Source organism: Arachis hypogaea, chromosome 5, assembly GCF_003086295.3.
Source record: "Arachis hypogaea cultivar Tifrunner chromosome 5, arahy.Tifrunner.gnm2.J5K5, whole genome shotgun sequence".
NCBI classification, from domain to species: domain Eukaryota; kingdom Viridiplantae; phylum Streptophyta; class Magnoliopsida; order Fabales; family Fabaceae; genus Arachis; species Arachis hypogaea.
Window position 1 is genome coordinate 96124996 of NC_092040.1, and position 20132 is coordinate 96145127.

The 20132-nt window shown below is 34.8% G+C and overlaps 2 protein-coding genes across 4 annotated transcripts; one reads left to right on the top strand and one right to left on the bottom strand.

Annotated features, from left to right (window-relative positions):
- Positions 1-1897: 1897 nt before the first annotated feature.
- On the top strand, positions 1898-2905 carry LOC112802093 (lachrymatory-factor synthase). The gene has a single exon (XM_025845113.3). It carries the CDS (start codon positions 2196-2198, stop codon positions 2745-2747), a length of 552 nt encoding a protein of 183 aa, XP_025700898.1. The 5' UTR covers positions 1898-2195; the 3' UTR covers positions 2748-2905.
- A 1172-nt stretch (positions 2906-4077) lies between these two features.
- Positions 4078-8703, bottom strand: LOC112802094 (SNW/SKI-interacting protein A). Of its 3 annotated transcripts, none has more exons than XM_025845114.3 (3): positions 8437-8703; positions 6877-6975; positions 4078-6261 (listed from the first exon to the last, which is right to left on the bottom strand). In XM_025845114.3, the coding sequence occupies exon 3, from the start codon at positions 6255-6257 to the stop codon at positions 4431-4433; it is 1827 nt and encodes a 608-aa protein (XP_025700899.1). In that variant the 5' UTR covers positions 6258-6261; positions 6877-6975; positions 8437-8703; the 3' UTR covers positions 4078-4430. The 3 variants fall into 3 exon arrangements, with proteins under 3 accessions (XP_025700899.1, XP_025700901.1, XP_029154271.1); XM_025845116.3 differs by having other exon boundaries at positions 8384-8703; XM_029298438.2 differs by lacking the exon at positions 6877-6975 and having other exon boundaries at positions 8437-8666.
- Positions 8704-20132: the final 11429 nt, after the last annotated feature.

Genomic DNA, 20132 nt, shown 5'->3' on the forward strand with positions numbered 1-20132 from the left:
CTCTTAAAAGTATAATATTCTATATTATCATCTAATATTAATATCAATTGAATTTACTATGATTCTCCATTTTAACATCTAAAGTTTTTTTTTATTTTTTTATAATATTTTTTAGAATTTAATTTTAATATAAAAATGTATAAAGAATTTCACAGGATAATTCAATTAGTTCTATCTATTTAAATAATTTTTTAAATAATAAATTTAAAAATTAATTATTTTTACTGATATTATAATACATTATTAAATATCTTTGTATACCTCTTTATACTATTAATCTATGAAATTTAATTTTTTTATAAATGAACATATATATTCTCAATTTGAAACAAAATCTTAAAAATGATAAGATACTGAAAATAAAAATAAAATAACTCCTAAAATTATGATATTTTATATTATCGTCGAATATTAATATCATTTGAAGTTACTATGAGTCTATGACTCTCCATTTTGACATTTAAAGTCTTTTTTCTCTATTTGTGACCTCAGTTGACTTTTCCTCACAAATTTCGAGGATTTAATTAGCCACAGAATGTCAGATCAACTAGGCCGAAAAAATTTTATATAGCAGAAATTTGAGAGATATCCAACAAATAAGGTTTTTCGTGTTTTTCTAAAATATCGGAATAAAGAAGATGTTGGAGGCGAATTATAAAATTTTTTTTATTAATTTTAAAAAGTAATTTTGTTAGGCCGAATTGTATTTTTTTAATTTAGAAAAACAATTTGTTATGCTGAATTGTATTTTTCTAAAACCTTTAAAAAATAAATTTGTTTGAGATGGATTGTAATTTAAAAAAAATGGAAAATAAATCTACTGTGAGTGAATTTTTTTTCTAAAAAAAATATTTATAAATGAAATTCGTTAGAGACGAATTGTGAAAAAATAATATGTTAAAAGCGAATTCCAGACAGAATATATCCGCGTAACTCACTTTTTTACTATTTTCTGTAAAAACACATCTTCCATAATCATATCAAAATTAAAAAAGACAACTTATATAATCTTCAGTATATTAGATAAAATTCAGATCATTTTATCTAATTATATTCATTTTTATCATTCTTTCTAAAAACCAAAAAGAAAAATGCATGTAAATATTTTCTTATAAAAAATGTATACACTATACACACATTTCTTAGTTTATTAATGATAGGCCGAATAAGTGACTAAAAAAATTAGGCCTAATAAAAAATCTTCTGTAATTCAAAATACTCTCACAATGGCAAGCATTATAATTAAATTAGGATGAAGTTCCTGTCCAAAAAAAATTAGGATAAAGTTTAGACATGCCAATTAAAATTAATTATTTATAAGGGTTAATTTTTGAAATGGTTTTTGAAACATCTTTTATAAGTCAATTTGGTCACTTTAAATGTTTAATGTCTCAATTTGATTCCTGAAAAATATATGATATGAGTTAAGTAGGTCATTTCATTAACTTCTTGTTGATACGTCACACTAATATGTGAGATAAAAATATGTCATTGATCACTTTATTAATATGTCATACGGTACTTTTTTTTTATCAAAGATAAGAGACTCAAATCCGCAAGACCGTAACTTCTTAATTGAGTATGGGAAGACTATGTCATTTGAGTTATTATTCATTGACATAGTCATCATATGGTACTTAACGATAACAAGTTAGAAAAATTAATTTCTCTTATATTAATATTTTTTAAGAATCCAATTAAGGTGTTGAATTTTTAATGATCAAATTGATTTCTAATGATCTTTAAATTAGTTCGAAAACTAACCTTTGTTTATCTGTATATCTCTTTTTCTTAGTATTTAAAAAAAAAATCCTACATGACTAGCAAATATTATTATTTTTGGTCTATAATAATTTGCACTTATATTTACACGTTTTACACACAAGAAACATATAATTTGTACCTATATTTATCAAAATTTTACATACATGAATCAATACAGTTTATACATATATTTTTCAGAGTTTATACACATGAATTAGTAAAATTTATTTGTTAAAAATAATTTCGTGTTTGTGCTAGCCAAATAATGATACAAAATATTAAAAATTGCTATCCTCAAGAGTTTCTATTAAAAAAAAAAAGGAAAAAAGTGATGGATTCTAATACATGTTATGTAATTAGGCCACTATCATGAGATTATATATACACATTACACAGCTTATCATACTTGTGTTTTGTGTGGAATTTGTAATATGATGGAAGCTTCAACTCAACAAGTTGAAAAATGGAAGGGCAAGGCCAAAACAGAAGTACTAGGATTCAAAGTAGAGCAAGTATGGCCTCTCTTGGAAGATTTCTTTGGCCTTGACAAGTGGTTCCCTACTCTCTCTACATGCCTTGCTGTCGAAGGCATCTCCGGCCGACCCGGCTGCGTGCGCTTCTGTGCCGGATTCAAGACCCCTGTGGATGAACAAGGCAAACAAACTATAAATTGGACTAAGCAGAAGCTTTTGTCCATTGACCCAACATTGCATACATTTAGCTACTCAATCATAGATGGAAATGTTGGATTCTACTCCTACATTTCAACCTTGAAGGTGACACCTAAGGAAGATCAGGGATGCGAGATTGAGTGGCTATATGAAGTTGAACCTGTCCAAGGGTGGCGGCCGGAAGATCTCGAACTTTTTATTGGTTCCGGTTTGCAGGTGATGGCTCAGAGGATTCAGGGAGCTTTGGAGACCATGCAAGAAGCAGTTAAAACTCTAAGTAATCATGTGAGTGGCTACCAAGAAATGCAATAAAGCTACTACTACTTCTTCAGTTGATGTATCCTTTGTGTGTTCTAGTGTATAACTTTGTTATGAATAAGTACTAGTAGTAATTAGTTGAACATGAATGATTTGGAATTTATGCTGTTTGTTTGAAAAGTTGCAACAATAAAATAGCTATTTGTTCTGAATTTCATATGGTGCTCATCTCTGGGTATAAGGTGCTACTTCACTGGAAACTCTCGTTCTTTTTTATCCATCAATTTGAAGGAGTCCAAAGGTTGAGATTCCAATAAACACTTCCACTATGTTTGATGCTTTGATAGTTGGAAGTGAAACAGATTATTTGTGTCTCTTATTTTCTCTAATTTAAAAAAAAATATATAGAAAATTGACATAAACCTTAAAATTGAGCACATATTCCTTGATAAAAATAGTAATGGAAAATACTATACTATATAGTATATATACACTAAAACCAACCACCATGTATTTGTATTTGTGTGTATTACTTTATATATTTTTAATGTGTATTCTATTTTCTAATATTTAATTTATATGAGTAATAATTCTTTATATGCATGCAACATGATTGAATTAAAATATTGAGTAATGCTAATAATAATAATAATTAATGTTGAATACACTTAGTAATGTGAAACGTCCTTTTAAACTGTATCCAAAAACCAAAATTATCCCCCGTATGCAAGACTTCGGAAATAGTGGGTATATAAGAACACTTTTGGCTGCTTGAACATAAAAATAATAATGACAATTGAATATGTCATAAACAAATTTCATCGTGAAAATACAATTTCGTGATGTTAGACATCAAGATATATGAGATTTCAATAAAGATTTGTCTCACCAATTTGGTCTTTTAGATGAAATGGAGTAGGCATCAATGGGTCTGAAAATCCATTTCATATATGTCGAAGTATTGTTTTAAACTTTTGAGATAAAAAAAGTAAAAAAAAAAAAAAAAAAGAAGGAAATCCAAAATCAATCAAGATTAAGATCCAATTTAGTTACGATAGTTACATGGATGATATTTTAATCATTATCAAGTTTGACTGATTCATAAAACGATGCACTCAAAACTTAATTCATGTGACGATGGAGAACAAAATTGAACATTATTCCAGCAAAAGAAAAAATCAGGAAGATTTTACTACCATTATTATTGTTTGTTTGGCAAAAATCCAGAATATTGCAGCAAACTTGCTGTGTGTGTCATCAGTGTATGACACTCAATAAGATACCTAAAACTAGGAGAACACACAAACTATTTGAACTTCAAAGAAATTTGTTATTCTGACTTGAATATTCAAGTGAAATGTATGAAATTGAAATAGAAAGGATATAACAACTGAAATCAACATCTTTCATCTGGATATATATCTATATATATTATGAAACCGTAGCAAATATTTCGAATCAACATCAAGGAGTCCAGATTTTTAAGAGACTACTTACCATCAATAGGCAAATATCTACTTTAAAACATTCCAATTCATGATTTCATTCGACATATAAGTATATAACTCAATCAAAAGCCATAAACATTTTAGAACCAGAGTACAGAGACATTTTATTCCCCCAACTAGGGGGTGTCAAGAAAATTCCAAGTTCTAACACAACCTCAACCACCAGTTGGAATATGTAGGAGTGAACTGACCAGCCATCAGAAATTGACATCTTTTGATAATAATCTACTTAGTGGCCTCTTTCGAATCCAATGCGAGTCCTACCAGAACCTCCCTCATAACCATCCCGCATTGAAGATCCGGCACTTGCTCTCATTGTTCCTCCACTACCAACATTTTCCATTGCTTTCTTACCACTCTTGACGTCTGTCAAGAACTGATCCAGACCAAATGGATCAGCTTCATCTTGATTCTCAAATTCAAGAGGCCTGTCCCTGGGTCCAGACCTTTCAGAAGTCCCCGCAAATCCTCTATCAGGCTTGAATCGATCCGTCTTCCTAATCTTCTCTAACTGCTCATCTGCACCACCATAAGTCTCATTATCAACATCCTTCTTTGGCCTATAGAGGGTTGAGAGTGTTGGCTGTGCAGTGAACAAGCCTTTGTCATAAACATTGTACTGATCATCAGTGGCAAACCCAGATGATATTCCTTTTTCCTGGTTGAATAGCCTCTCATCATACATGACCTCAGTACCCGCCTTGGTAGAGGCCATACCAAGAGCAACTTTCTCACTTATATCACGATCCCTGTCTCTTGTGATCTTGCTTTTCTTTCCCATAGCAGCATCCTTAGCCTCTAATCGTCTCTCCCTTTCCCTTTCTCTTCGCCGTTCCTCACGGATTTTTTCCCTATGCAGCCGCTCCTCCCTTTCCTCCCTTGACTCCTTTGGATAGTTCTTCTCCCTTTCACCTCTTTCGCGTTCACGTGGTTGCTCATAATCATCTGCCATGTCAGCATCATCCATGGCGCTCCTCTCAGATGGAACAGGAATGGCAGCTGGAGGGGCTACACCAGTTCTCTCTGAACGTGCTTTCTGGGCCAAAGCCCTCAGCTCCTGTTCTTTCCTTTCCTTCTCCTTTAGAAGCATCTCCTTCTGAACCTTGGACCTCATTGCAACTGCTTCTCTAGCCTTCTGCTCTGCAACATATAATGCCTCTGAAAGCTTTGCAAAATTATCATTGATCTGAACATCCTGAAGACCTCTCCCATCAGCTGCAAGACGCTTGTCAAGAGGGATAGTATAACCTTTTGGATTCTTCCAATTAGAAATACAAGGAGGTATCTTCCAATCCTGCTGGTCTTTCACAGTAACTGGCCTCGGTGGCGAATGCATCACAGGCACTGGAGGGGAGCCAGATGCCTTGGGGACACGCTTATGCTTGAACTTTGGAGGCTCAAGTGGATCAACTGGCATCTCAACCATCCTAATAACCCTTTCTTTCGCCCCAGAATTGAAAGCCGCATTCTGCTGTGAAGGCTTATACTTAATATACTTTGTATCAGATGACTGCTTGGGAACATTTTTTGGCTGTGCTGCACTCAATCTCACATTAACTATCTTCTCAAGTGCAGCCTTAGTCTCCTGAGTTGTCTCCTCAATCTCATTTTGCTCATCCTCATCATCTTCCATGTCACTGTCCTCATCATTCTTCAAAATCTTTGGTATCAGATCCTTCTGTTGTGTGTACACAATCTTCTTAGCATTCTCATTCTGCTTCACTATTGCATCATATGCAACATTCCCATGAGCATCAACTGTTACCGGAAGGATCTTTGAACCTGGTTTTGAGGACTTATTCCTTCCCATGTCAAGTGGGTACTGAGCAACATGGATCTCAGGAAAGGCACCACCATCCCCAAAATCCTCCACCTTGCGAGGAACAAAACCGGCACGCTTCATATAAGGCGGCACTGGCTTGTGCTTGATGGCTGCGGCTTTTTCCTCCTCGGATGAAGAGGAGAATCTCTGCTTGAACCATGGATCGTTACTGTGATCATAGTAAGTTGTTGACGATGATTTTGCTGGAGGAAGAAGCTCCTTCAAAGCCGCCATAATTCTGAGACAGAAAAATTACCAAAAGATTATCAACTTTTTAAAATTCAGATTCACATGAGAAATTAAAACAATTTTTAAAACCCATCAAATTCACAATAACATAGCCTCAAGGAAAAGAAAACAAAAGAGTACCCTTAAACAGCCTCAGAATATATAAACTATAAAATTAGGTATAAATCAATATATAATGCAGCAGTACAGAGAATAGGTTTCGCAATTGAAATTCAATAACAAAACATAGCATCACTTAGTACACAAAGCAGAAGAAAAAGTTGCAAGGAAAAAGAAATGACAAAAAAATGAAGAATAAGCAGCCAACAAGTTCACAGAAACCACCAAAACAGAAAATTTTAAGAAGACTTATAGTTTTAGCGATTAGGACCAAAATCAAATAATCCTAGCTGTTTTATTTGCAACACCTTATTCCCCGCAACAAGAACGGAGCGATCACAGGTAAAGTCCACAGCAAACAATTGAGAAGGATCACTATGCCTTCTCCCTGCTTCATACTCTTCTCCAGTCCTACAACTTTCTCCTAATTAAAATTTTAAGTCTCTATCCTAATTACAAACATTTATTTCTTATTCTCAACAAAAATGAAAGAAAATTCACCAACCTCTTGGCGTGTAAACACTAATTCAAGAGAAAGCAAGTGCAGCAGCTTCTTGATCAGTCTGTATCCCTCTGCTCCAACAATGCAGCAAAAGCCAAGATTCTAAACAAAGTTGAGATAGAACATGAATAAAGTGATAAGCAATCTAGATTTTTGTCAAATATAAGTAACTATATGAGAGTGAAAAGAAAACTGCAGCTTCCCTCCAACTTAGTCAAACGGATATAACTTGGTAGCGAGGGCAATGAGGATGGATGGAGAAGGGGGTAAAAATCTCCCTATAGGGATGGTGATGGAGATCTCCCTGAGGGAAATTTTAGCGTGGGAATGGGACTACATCCCCCACCCCATGGATATCCATATACCGAAGATTATATTTATATTAATTAATTTAACTCATAGCAACAATTTTTTTTTTTTATAAAGATGCTAATACTTGGTGTTTGGAATGTGCTTCAAATGGAAATTGTACAACATCAACAACACTTGTTTTATCTTTAAAGTGTATTATACTTTGTTTAAAATTTGATAATTTGGCATTTAGACTTAATTTATAATGTGTTATTATATGGGATAATTGAAAAAATATTAAATTTATTTTATCTTATTATACTAGATTTGATCTTGTTTTTATTAAATAGGATAACCCCTATGGGATCCATGGGGTTATATATCGCCATGAGGATTGGGGATGGCTGGACGGGGAGGAAACTTTCGCTGCAATGGGAACAGGGATGGGGATGTTAAGAATTTGTATGGTATGGGGTGGGAAGTGGGATTGTCCCCCGCATCCGCTCCCTCACATTGCCTTCCCTATAACTTGGCACAGAAAGTGGAGGCTAAATAGAATAAACCCTTAGTTAATCAAATCATTAGGTATGACTTAATTGACACACATCCTCTTCAACTATCATCATCAAAGGAGGAAACATGAACAAATTTGCAAGAGGAAATAAACTTGACAAGGGGAAATGAGATCAGTAGCATCAAATTGAGATAATGTTAAGAAACTTATAGTTAGTTGCCACATATCCCATGCTAATTCCAATTTAAGGCATTCCAACATAAGAAAAAGAAATTAATCAATGGCTCTCTTGGATAGTTTGGATGTCCAGGTTCCCGTTCCTAATCCCGGGGTACTCAGTAATCACATATAATAGCCAAAACGACACACTAAAGAAATATTTTCAATGAGACTCTTTATCATTTAATGCTACCATAGATTCACTACTGTGGGAGAAAAAAATAATAACATTTCATGAGGGGCATCAAGTGGAATCGGCATCATGGCAAGAGCCCCTACCACATAAGCAAAGAGCACAAGCCATCCACCTATTGAAGCTAAAATTAACACAATAAAATATCAGCTTCAAAAGCACACCTAATTACCAAATTAGCAGTCATCAAAATAAATACCCAAAAAAAAACCCTAGATTGGCGAGATGCAATTGAATCAACAATTCAAAATCATAAATAAATAAAAACTACAACTTTAAAGTCAATAGCATACATTTGATTAATTAGATCAACTTTGCAGGTTATCAACAAAGTTAGTCTTGCTACCTCAAGGATGGTAGCGGCGAGCTGAGGAGAAGGAGAGAGGATAGACGAGGGGGATCCAACGTAGAATCGACGAAGGAGAGAAGAGAGACGACGACGGCAACGACGGAAATGGGGTGGCTGTGCGGCGTTAAAGAGGTAGAGCAGAACGATGCGTGGGTTTATAGAGAACAAAGCTAAATCCACGACGACGAAGATACTGGATATTTGATAACTGTATATTTGATAACCCTATTTAGTAGACGAATTTCTTTTAATTATTTGAGGGACGGTTTATTGATGGCGGTTCAACCTGTTAAGTGTGCATCTGTTGGTTTTTTTTCCCTCAAAGTTAAGAGTGACCAGTAAAGTTTCAAAAATCGAACTGATCAATAAACCGATAAAATTATTAATTCACTGATTTATTAGTAAATTCAATCAGTTTAATTAAACATTAAAAAAATTATTAAAAATATATATATGATTTTAAATATATAAATTTATCATATAATCTTTTATCAATAGAACTTTTATCAATAGAATTGAAATGCTTTGGATTTCATACTTTCTAAAACCAAAATAAATAAATTGATAAAAAAAGTTTCAACTAAATAAAAAAATTCTTCATCACAAATCATAATTAACAACAACTCAGACTTAATCCAAAAAATTAACAAATTATTCCAAAATCATTCTAATAAACAACTTCTCACAATCATTATAATCAACAAAAACAAAATAAAAAAAGAAAAACAAAAACAGCAACTCACAATGGTTACAATCAACCAAGAAAAAAGGATTTAACAGCAACAAAAGTTCTGTCCAAAAATCAGACTCCAAAATCAACAGAAGAGTAATTCAGAATCTGAGGATCATTATAATCAACTCCAGTTTCATAAACATTGGCAACTCAGAATAAAATAACAAGTCATACAAGCTAAAAGGCCCTACAAGTCATACAAGCTCCCAGCCCACACTCCTTGCACATGCGCACTGAATTACTTTGAATGGAGCGTAACATTCACGCGCTCCACTCAACACTCGCGCTTCGCGAAAACCGCTCCTTAATGGCGCATTCTCCCACTTCTCCAAGCCATTCGAAGAAAACACAATCGTTCCATTTTCGAGCAACATTGCAAACGGCAGAGATAGCAATCGTCGCGAAGATTCGAACTCTCCATCAACACAACATAGAACTCTCGATCAAGAATCTCCAGAAAAAACAAAGTTATAATACTCAAGGTACGTTACGTTATTATTTTACTCATCCTGTATATTTTTCACATTTCGAAATCGAAGAACTAGGTTTTCCTGTTCTTCTACGTTGTTGTAGGTTTTACTGTTCTTCTATGTTCTTCTAGGTTTTACAGTTTTTAATGTTCTACTTGTTCTAGTTTTAATGTTATTCTTGGTTCTAGGTTATACTGTTCTTCTTAGTTGTTCTAGGTGTTACTATTTTTGTTGTTCTAGTTCTTCTAGTAACTGATTTTTGGAAGTATATTGCTTGATTTGGTGGGTGTATATGGAGTATTTTGTTGGGTGTATATTTCTGAACTGATATACTGTAATATAGTGATCAGTTGCAACTGTTCTAATATTTGCTTGTCCATCAGTATATATTGCTTGACCTTGTAATGTTGCTTGACCTTGTATGTTAATGCATGTTTGAGTAATATCTGACTGATATCTATGGGTGTACTTGACTCATATGTATGGGTGTATCTGAGTCATATGTATGGGTGTATCTGAATCATATGTATGGGTGTATCTTACTGATATCTATGGGTGTATTTTTCATTTCAGAAACAATGGCAGGCAGAAACCAAGTTGGAAAAAATGTAAGAACAAATATATGTCTTAGACGCAGTTTTATATAATAGAAATATATCTTACTATAATTTTTCTTTGTTTACAGCAAACCAAGGACCTTAAGTGTGCAACACATTTGTTAAGTGAGAAATTCAGAAACATGAGTGAGGAGAAGAAAACAATAGTTAGGGATTTGGGATTTGGCGACCTGATGCACATCCCGCCGCTGAGGGTGCATCACCAAATATTAAGGGAGTTGGCTAACTCCTTCAAATTAGGGGAAAACAAACTGGAAACCGGCTATGGTTCATTTAAAATAAGACTAAAAACAATAGCGGCTGCGCTTGGCATCAACGCGTCAGATAACTCGCTAAAAATTATAGGTGTATATGAGCCATATTCAGTTGTATTTCAATTGATGCTTGGGTGTATTTGAACTGATTTTCATACTATGTTGTTTTCCTTTTTGTAGGAGATACATTTCATCAGAAAGTCAATTATAACAAACTTTCTGAAGACGAGAAACAAATTTTTAGAAGATTCCAGGGTAAGACCCTAAAAAATCTAACAGATGAGATGATGGCTATTGCCGTTGATAATGAACAGGATCGCCTCATGTTCAAGAGGATTTTCATCCTCTATGTACCGATGACGTTCCTATTACCAACGACAATAAACAAAATCTCACCTGTGCACCTGGCCCCAATTTTTGAGATGGACATAACAGAGCGGAACTGGGGAGGACATGTTTTGAGTTTTATCATCAAGGGCATAACAGATTACAAGGTGAAAAAGAAAAAAGGCAATTGATGGCTACCTCTTTGCCCTGATGATAATTTACTTTTATCTTTCAAAAAATAAAGACAAAAAAGGGAAGAAAGACCTCTAGAACCATGGATTGCCAACTGGACTAAGGAACAGTTGGTCAAAAGAATGAGGGGAGAAATGGAGGACCATATGGTAAGTGACAAAATATCTTGGGTGTATTTTATTTACCTGAATGCTGCTAACTACAATTTCTAATGTTTCAGGGGGTTGTAGAGATGGGTGAAGCAAAGGAAAAAATGAAAGAAATAAAGAAAAAAGAAAAAAAAAGAAGAAAGCAAAAAAAAAAACAAAAAAAAAGAAAGGCAAGTTCAACATCATCATCTGAGACTGAAAAAACTAAAAGTGACCATTCTACCTCTGAGTCTGAGACTGAAGAAGACTCAGAGGATTCAACAAGAAAACAACCAACCTGAAAATCCAAAAAGTAAGTAACATGCTTGGGTGTATTTTGTTTCTACATTTGGGTCTTATCCATTTGGGTGTATTTTAATTCTCCATTTGCATGTATTTTGTGTATTCCTTTGGGTGTATTTTGTGCATTTCTTTGGGTGTATCTTGTGCATTCATTTGGGTATATTTTATCCCTTTTAGAATATTTTTAAATAATGATTGTTTGTCTTCCAGAATGGAGTCCAAAAAAAGAAAGAAGATTGAGGAGGATTCTGATTCAGAATCTAAATCAACTGAATCTGAATCAACTAATGAGTAATGTTCTGAAATTATTACTCCTTTCTTTTGGGTTTATTATCGAGATTTCATGTATTAACAGAGTGTCTCTTATTAACTTATAGAAGCGAAGAATCATCACCAGTGGAGAAGCAAAAAACAAAGAAAAAGACTCAGAGAACACCAAAAAAGTAAGCACTTCTTTGGATAGTGTTCTGTGATCAGATTAATTTTGTATTTCTGATTCATACTTGTTTTTTTTCCCTAGGACACAATCCAAAAAGAAAAAGGTCATTGTGCAGGATTCATCTCCTGAGCAAACTTAATCCTATCATGGGTACAGTACTTTCTAATCAATATTACCTTCTATCATCAAAATTATATTTGTTAACATGTTCTTTTATGCATGTACTGTCAGATCTGAAATTGGAACTCAAGAATTAGATGAATTCTTAAGGGAAAATAATGAAAAATCTGCTGCACAGGGGTATGTCTTGTTGGGGTGTATATTTTAGATTTTAGGGGTGTTTTATTTGCTAAGAATTGTTTCTTGTTTCGCAGGGAGAAACAAGCTGACCTGCAATCGACCGAAGGTCATTATGTCTCATCTGAAACGTAAGAATCTTTATTTGATTAAATTTTGTTATCATGATTTAACAGTATGGTATTTTTTGTGAATAACATGTATTCTATTATGTTTAGAATACCGGATGTAAACTTGGGAAGTGATGATCCTTCCTCTCAAGGACACACAGAACAAAGTAGCGTAAACAAACTGGTAGAGAGCGTGTAATTTCTCTTTTAAATAACTGTTGCTTTTATTATTTTATTACGTTCTACTTCTAATTCTGTATATATTTTTTTAGAAAAAAAGCCCTTTATTGTTTTATTCGAGAAAAAAAAAGGCAGAAAAAAAAGCAAAAACTGCAAGTATGTAAGTTCTCAAAAAACAAAGCCTGTCTTTCTTTTAAATTGTTCGGGTGTATTTTTGACTTTCTTAGGGTGTATTTTAGGTTGAGTCTGTTTGAAGAGTCAGCCAATGAGTCGGTTGAAGAGAATATGATGGTTATGAGAGAAGAGACACTATCTGAAGTGCTTGTGATGTGAGTTTTTCAAAAAAATTTCAACCTTATAACCTTTTTATTTTCAAAGGCATTGTTAACCTTTTGTTTTTCTTCTTGTTTAGAGTTCCGATTCAAGTGTGTCTACCACTGTCCCAAACAACCACTACACCTGAGACAGAAAATGAACCAACCCCTCTGCTACAAATTGAAGGAACTACAAAAAGGTAAGAAATAGTGTTGGGTGTATATTTGGTTACAGTTTGGGTGTATATTGTTCGTGTTAGGGGTGTATATTTTGACGATTGATCCAGGACTAATTTTTTTACATCATGATTAAATTTATGTACCGTGCAGCACTCCTGAACCCCCCAACAACTTGAAGAAAGCACACCCACGCTTCCCCCAGCTCCATCTAAAATGTAAGTTCATTAAAGTAAAATCAATGTTTGGTTATTATCCGTATATTCTTATTCTTATAATACATTATACATAATCATGCAGTAATCCAGCCCCAGAAGACGCTGCTACGTTGATGATGATGGCACTGACAGCATCGTATGTTCCTAAAGCAGATCCGTTGCCATCATTCAGCCTTGGCTTGACTGATTCAAGCCAAGAAGAAGCAACAACGCAAGAGGGGGCGTCAACGCAAGAAGGAGGGATGGAAAAAACTCCAGAAACCCCAAAGCTGCTAGAACAATTAGGGGATTTGGTGGAAAAATAGCAAACAGTGGGGTGAAAGCAGAAAGTAAAAGTCCACAAATTCAAAAGGAGAATGGCGGAGAAAGTTCTGGGAAGTTTGAAACTCCTGTGAGAATAAATCAGAATACAGCTGAGATGAAAGAGAAGTGCTACATCTGGGGGACGCGATTGAAAAAATACGCAGATGGCAGAACTAATGAGTTTGACAACGTGTGCACTCTGATTGCCCAGGATAAATACATTTTGACAAGAATGCACATTGCATCACTCAAAGCAGAAAGTTATATAGAAGCTGAGGTAATATTAGAATAACATTAATATTTTTACATCAAAGTTAACTACATTGTTTATTAATGTAAATTGATTTCGGCATATTTTTCTAGATTGTATCTGCCATGTGCCTCATCCTCAACCAGAAAAATGATAAAAGGTTTCAAGAAGAAGTATAATATCTCCCCCCTAATATTGTGGTAAGTTTTACTTCTACGAATTTTGGGTGTATTTTCTGTATTTCTTAGGGTGTATTTTCTTTGATCAACTGGGTCTCTTTTATACTCATTTGGGTGTATTTTTTACGTTCAATTGGGTGTAAGTTGTGTATTCATTTGGGTGTAAGTTGTGTATTCATTTTGGTTTATTTAAAGTATTCAGTTGGGTATATTTTCAGTATTTCATTTGTTGTTTCACAATTGTTGCAGAACGTGGCCATTGCGAAGCATCCAAAGGGAGAATTCATATCACCTAAAACCAATAAAGAATTCAGGGTGGAAGACTACCCAATATTTATTCCCTTCATAGATGAAAAAAATTAACATCACATCGATATGTAAGTTTTCATTTATAAAATTTGTTAGTACCATTCTTTACTTATATGTCAAATAAAATAAAACATTGTTGAAATGTCGCTATTCTTCGGAATTTTACACCTGTTTGCCACTCAAACCATTGGTGGTTATGGCTAATTGATACAAGAAAGCAGATATTTTATATACTCAACTCGGTACACACGAAATGTCCAACCGATGATAGAAAGGAGCTTAATAAATTCATTGTAAGTTGGCTCTGTGTTCTTTATTTTAATAGTTAGGTGTATTTCAATTCAATATAAGGTGTATATATGTTTTGCTTTGGGTGTAAGTATGTTCTCCTTTAGGTGTATTTCCTTCGGATGTATTACTGATTTGTTTTATTTTTTAAGGGATATGTAATTTCAAGAATGAGAGTATATGCTGGCGGGGCACCTCTGAAGAGAAAGGAGAAGGAAATTAGAGCATCATACGTTAACATCTCAGGACAAAAGACAAGGTATAAATTTGTGACTCTGAACATTAAACTTTCCTAAATGAGATTTGTAATTTATTTTCTTCGTTTTCATCTATGACTGTGCTATTTACGTTATGAAGTGGCTTGAGTTAATTGAGCCCGAAAATATTAAAAGAGCGAAGTATGAGTGGGATAATTGGACACAGGTAACTGTCTTTAAAACTATATAACTCTGTATTACTTTACTGAATTAATATTGTTATTTAAACAGAATATACTTTTTAATTGTAGGACGAGGTGGACCACTATAGAGTAGAATATGCTTTCCGGATACTATTCAGTGAAAAGAATAAAGACAGAGCTGAAGCAATTAGAGGGAGTAATGTAATAAGACTGTCCAAGCCATCCTCAGTATTATTGAGTCCATTTTGTCAAATAGATTCTAATGATATAGAAATTGAGTAATGTAACTGCTAGCTAGTTTGTAAATTGAACACATGGTGTAAAAAATTGCCAATTATAAACAACTTTTTTTCAATGAAATTTTTTTCCATAGTTAAACTGTCTGTGCTATATTCAAAAGCTCTGTATTACAGGTGGTAAAATATAAAGGAAAACATCAAACAATATAAACACATTATAAAATTTTACACCCAAGAAAAGTTTAATATACACCCAAACTTCTATCCCCCTAAACCCTAAACCCAAAACCCTAAAAACCATAAAACCCTAAAACCCTAAACCCTAAAAACCAAAACCTTAAACCCTAAACCCTAAACCCTAAACCCTAAAACCCTAAAGCCAAAACCCTAAAGACCTAAACCCTAAAACCCTAAACCCTAAAACCATAAACCATAAACCCTAAACCTTAAAACCCTAAACCCTAAAACCCTAAACTCTAAAAACCTAACCCTAAATCCTAAACCCTAAAACCCTAACCCCTACCCTAAACCCTAAACCAACGAAACTACTATACACCCAAATCAGTATTTTTTTGAACCTAGCCTATTTTTTGGACGCCCTCTTGTTCGAATCCTTGGAGGGCTCTGAAGCTCATTAACGGATTCCAAGTTGGCATCTTCGTGAGATAAAGAAGATGTCCCCTTCCTTTTGGCTTTCAATTCTTCCATCTCAATCATGACGGTATCGTACGCACGGTGCAGAATTACAGTCAGCTCCTCCGATTCTGATGCAAATTCACAAATATTTTGCGAACGAAAAACCAATTCGTCAAAACTCTTGCTTCTTTGCTCCAACAATGGCTCGTCGTGGCTGTTCTTGATGTGTGTGTGTCGCCTCTTTACCTTCTTGCTCCATCGTTCAAGTATATATCTAAGTGACACTTGGCTTACTTGTTCAAAGCTTAACACGCTTAGTGCATGACGGCACAATATCCCTCTTGACTCGAATAATAAGCATTGACATTTTATCTCGGCTGCTACTGAGTCGTAAGTAACCACAAACTTATTGAATATTGAGCTGGAAACTTGTTCTCCAACTTCGTATACTGAATAGCCTAGAGCAGAATTCGTTAATCTAGTTATGCAATTTGCCTTTCCTCTGAATTGTGCTTGGACTTCCCTAAACTTTTGATGAGTATACACATCTTGAAACTGAGCTTCAATGGAGGATTTGGTTGCACACGGTATGACCGTATAAAAATCTGTTGCATCTGATTCTCTCTTTGCTTGCTCCCTGCTTCCGAGGCAATTATCGTATTGTTTGACAAATTGAATAAGCGAGCTATTCCGGGTAATAAACTTGTTAAAAAATGAATGCATGCTCTCGCTCCTTTGCGTGCTTCTCATCCCTGCCCAGAAATGGTGATCCAAATAGATTGGAACCATATATGACGGTCTTCATAGAGATCTGCAGAATACACCCAAAAACAGACTATAAATACACCCGACATAAATTTAAATTACACCTCTGCTGCAGATTTTAAACAAACATTATCTGAAAGCCACTTGTTGTCCACAAGACCAAAATTCAGCAGAAAATCATTCCAATTCCTATCAAATGAGTCTTTACTATGAGAGTTCCAAACAACTTGGCTCATTTCTTGTTCAATTTTTGCATGTCCCTTGTACCCGTTTAATTTGCTTGGAATATTCTTCATGATGTGCCAAATACACCAACGGTGAATTGTTGTTGGCATACAGGCCTCTAAAGCCCTTTTCATTGATGCGCATTGATCGGTGAGGAACCCTTTCGGAGCATTTCCTCCCATGCAACGAAGCCAACATTGAAATAACCATTTGAATGATTCAATTTCTTCATTTTTCATCAAAGAGCATCCAAGAAGTGTTGACTGACCGTGGTGATTCACCCCGACAAAAGAACCATAAACCAAATTATACTTGAAACAAGTTACCATAGTGCAGAATGAAAAATCATTAGGTACACCCAACAAATGCTTTTTATACTCCCAAAAAACAACCAATATATACCTCTGCCGCGGATTCATAAAATTACATTAATTTAGAATCATAAAAAGGGACAGTTTGTTACCTGTTTGTATTGTAGGTGGTGTCAAATGAAATAACATCTCCGAAATACTCAAAGGCAGCTATACTTCTTGCATCGGCCCAAAAAGCCAGCTTAATCGATTGATCCTCCTCGAGTTCAAGCTCAAAAAAGAAATTCTGATTCTTCTCTTTCATTCGTAACAAATATTTCCCGAATTCCTTTGCATCTTCTTGTTCAGAAACATTACGCACTTCTCTCGTAATGTAATTTCTCACATCCTTTTCAATAAAATTTAACTCGCGGTGACCACCGACAGCTGCAACAAATGATTGGTAAGTTTTGCTTGGTCTAATACCAGCCTCCTCATTATTCTCTATTGTACGACGAATGGACATGCTTAGTTTCCTGTGTTGTTTGAGCATCTCTACTTTACTTGGACAGCAAGGGTATGAATGATCCAGCATAACCTTTGAAATGATCCAAGCACCAACATCCTTCAATGTGTGTATATAAATTCTTGCAGGACAGTTTAAACCAGCTGTCGGATTCATCTTCTCGGTCGGAGATATTTTAGATTTCCATTTTCCCTCTCTGCAACATGTAATCAATTGGTTCTTAATCTCGTTTCCCTTCCTATTTGTGCTCCGAACTCTTGTAAAAAAAACCTGCAGCCTTGGCGTAGTTCCTGTAAAATTTTTCAGCATCTTCAAGGGTGGTAAAGGTCATTCCAACCTTCGGAACAAACTAGTCATCAACAACATAGAGAGGCTGCAGAATACATCATGTCAAAAACTAAAAATACACCCAATCATTACTGATATAATACACCCGAATGGCAACAACTCAACTAAAATAATAATAAAAGCCATAAACTGTAAATACACAGGCTATAGAATACACCATGACAAAAAATAAAAATACACCCAATCATGTCTGATATAATACACCCGAACAACAACAACTCAGCTAAAATAACAAAAAAAATAATAAACTGTAAATACACATGCTGCAGAATACACCATGTCAAAAACTAAAAACACACCCAATCATGTCTGATATAATACACCCGAACGATAACAACTCAGCTAAAATAACAAAAAAAATCATAAACTGTAAATACACCCACACTTCCCGCAAAAATACACCCAAAAAGTTCTGATTTGTACCCGAGCATCTGCTATAAATTCTAGATAATCAATCAAAACTAATACATTAGATTCAATCCACAGATTTATGTTTACGTGTTAGTTTCACAGTCAATGTTCACGAATTATTCAGCTACACAATGCTATACAAATTACTGCAACAAAATTCAGAGTAATCGTATGTAAATCAAATATCAAGAACTTCGTTAGATTCAAATTCATAATCCACTTCGCCCTGATTCAGCTGACAATCTGAGGTTGAATCATCCATTATCTTCAAAACGAGTTCAAACTTTGATTTCAGAAAACAAAAAATTGAATAGAAAACGAAGCTGGAGTTACAGAGAGAGAAGAACAAGAAGAAGAAGAACGAGAAGAAGAACGAAGAAGGAAATAAGGAGAACGAGCAAATCTAGAAATAAGGAGAACGAAAAAGGAAACAAATCTTTTAAATTTGGTAGTTATATATACGCGGGATCTTTATATAGCGCGTGTATGGGACGTAACCCTTGCAGCGCATTTTGGGTTTTTATTCGTTAATTAACTTGTAAAGCATACAAGCCTTAATGGCTTGTATGCAGAGATTTTCAGATTCACAAAATCAGTAACAAAAAATATCTGAGGATCAATAACAAATTCTTTCCAGAAAATTTAACAAAATAAGCATAAGTTTCATAAACATTGGCAACTCAGAATAAAATAACATTCACAAAATCAATAACACAAAATATCTGAGGATCAATAACAAATTCTTTCCAGAAAATTTAACAAAATAAGCACAAATTAACAAAATCAATAACTCAGAAGGACAAACCCTAAATCAGCAACTCAATTATTAACAGTAAAACCAGCAAACACAGAGGAGACGAAGAGGAGGCGGCGACACCGGAGAACACAGTATTATCGAAATCCATGTTACAGTGCTTACCGGCGGCGACAAGGAAAGGGAGTGACGGCGACGACAGAGGAGATGGCGACACCGGCGTACAGAGAGAGAGAGAGAGAGAGAGAGAGAGAGAGAGAGAGAGAGAGAGAGAGAGAGAGAGAGTGTGTGTGCTCGGACAGAGGAGACGATGACGGCCACAGAGCTTCCACACGACGGCGAGGGAGCTTCCTACGATGGCGACACAGCTTCCTAGGACGGCGACGAAGCTTCCTACAACGGCGACACAGCTCCTGCAATGGTGACGGAGCTTTTCGCACGCGACGCCTCTACCCAGCGGAGACGAGTTCGGCAATGACAGTGAAGCGTGATTGCGTGGCTCTGGGGCCGCGGGATGCGGTGGCTGCAGTGGCTGGGGTCTGGAGGGCTAAGGGTCTGGAGGGCTTTCAATTTAAAATTTGCAGTTTAGTTTCAGGGAGGATAGAAGAGGAATGGGGTTGGGTGCGTTGGGAATGTAGGGTTCTTTTATTATTTTTTTTATAATTTAAAAATGGCGTCGTTTGAACTTTGAGAGAGAGGGGATTCTGAACCGAAAATCTTCTAAAAAAAATTAAAAAACCAATCGGTCTAGCAGTTCACCGATTAATCATCGGTTTGACCAATTTTACCAATTTTGATTCGGTTTTTAGAATTATGGTGACTAGTAAAACTCAAATTTGTAACCTCTGTATAGAAATGGAAAGACTATATATCTTTTGAATTATGACTTGTTGGCATACATTTGTTGTTGATTATATTATTATTTTATAATTTATAATTATTAATTTTATATAAAAATAATTATATATAAATTTTTTAAAAAATGAATTTAATCTTCATCTACTAAAAATA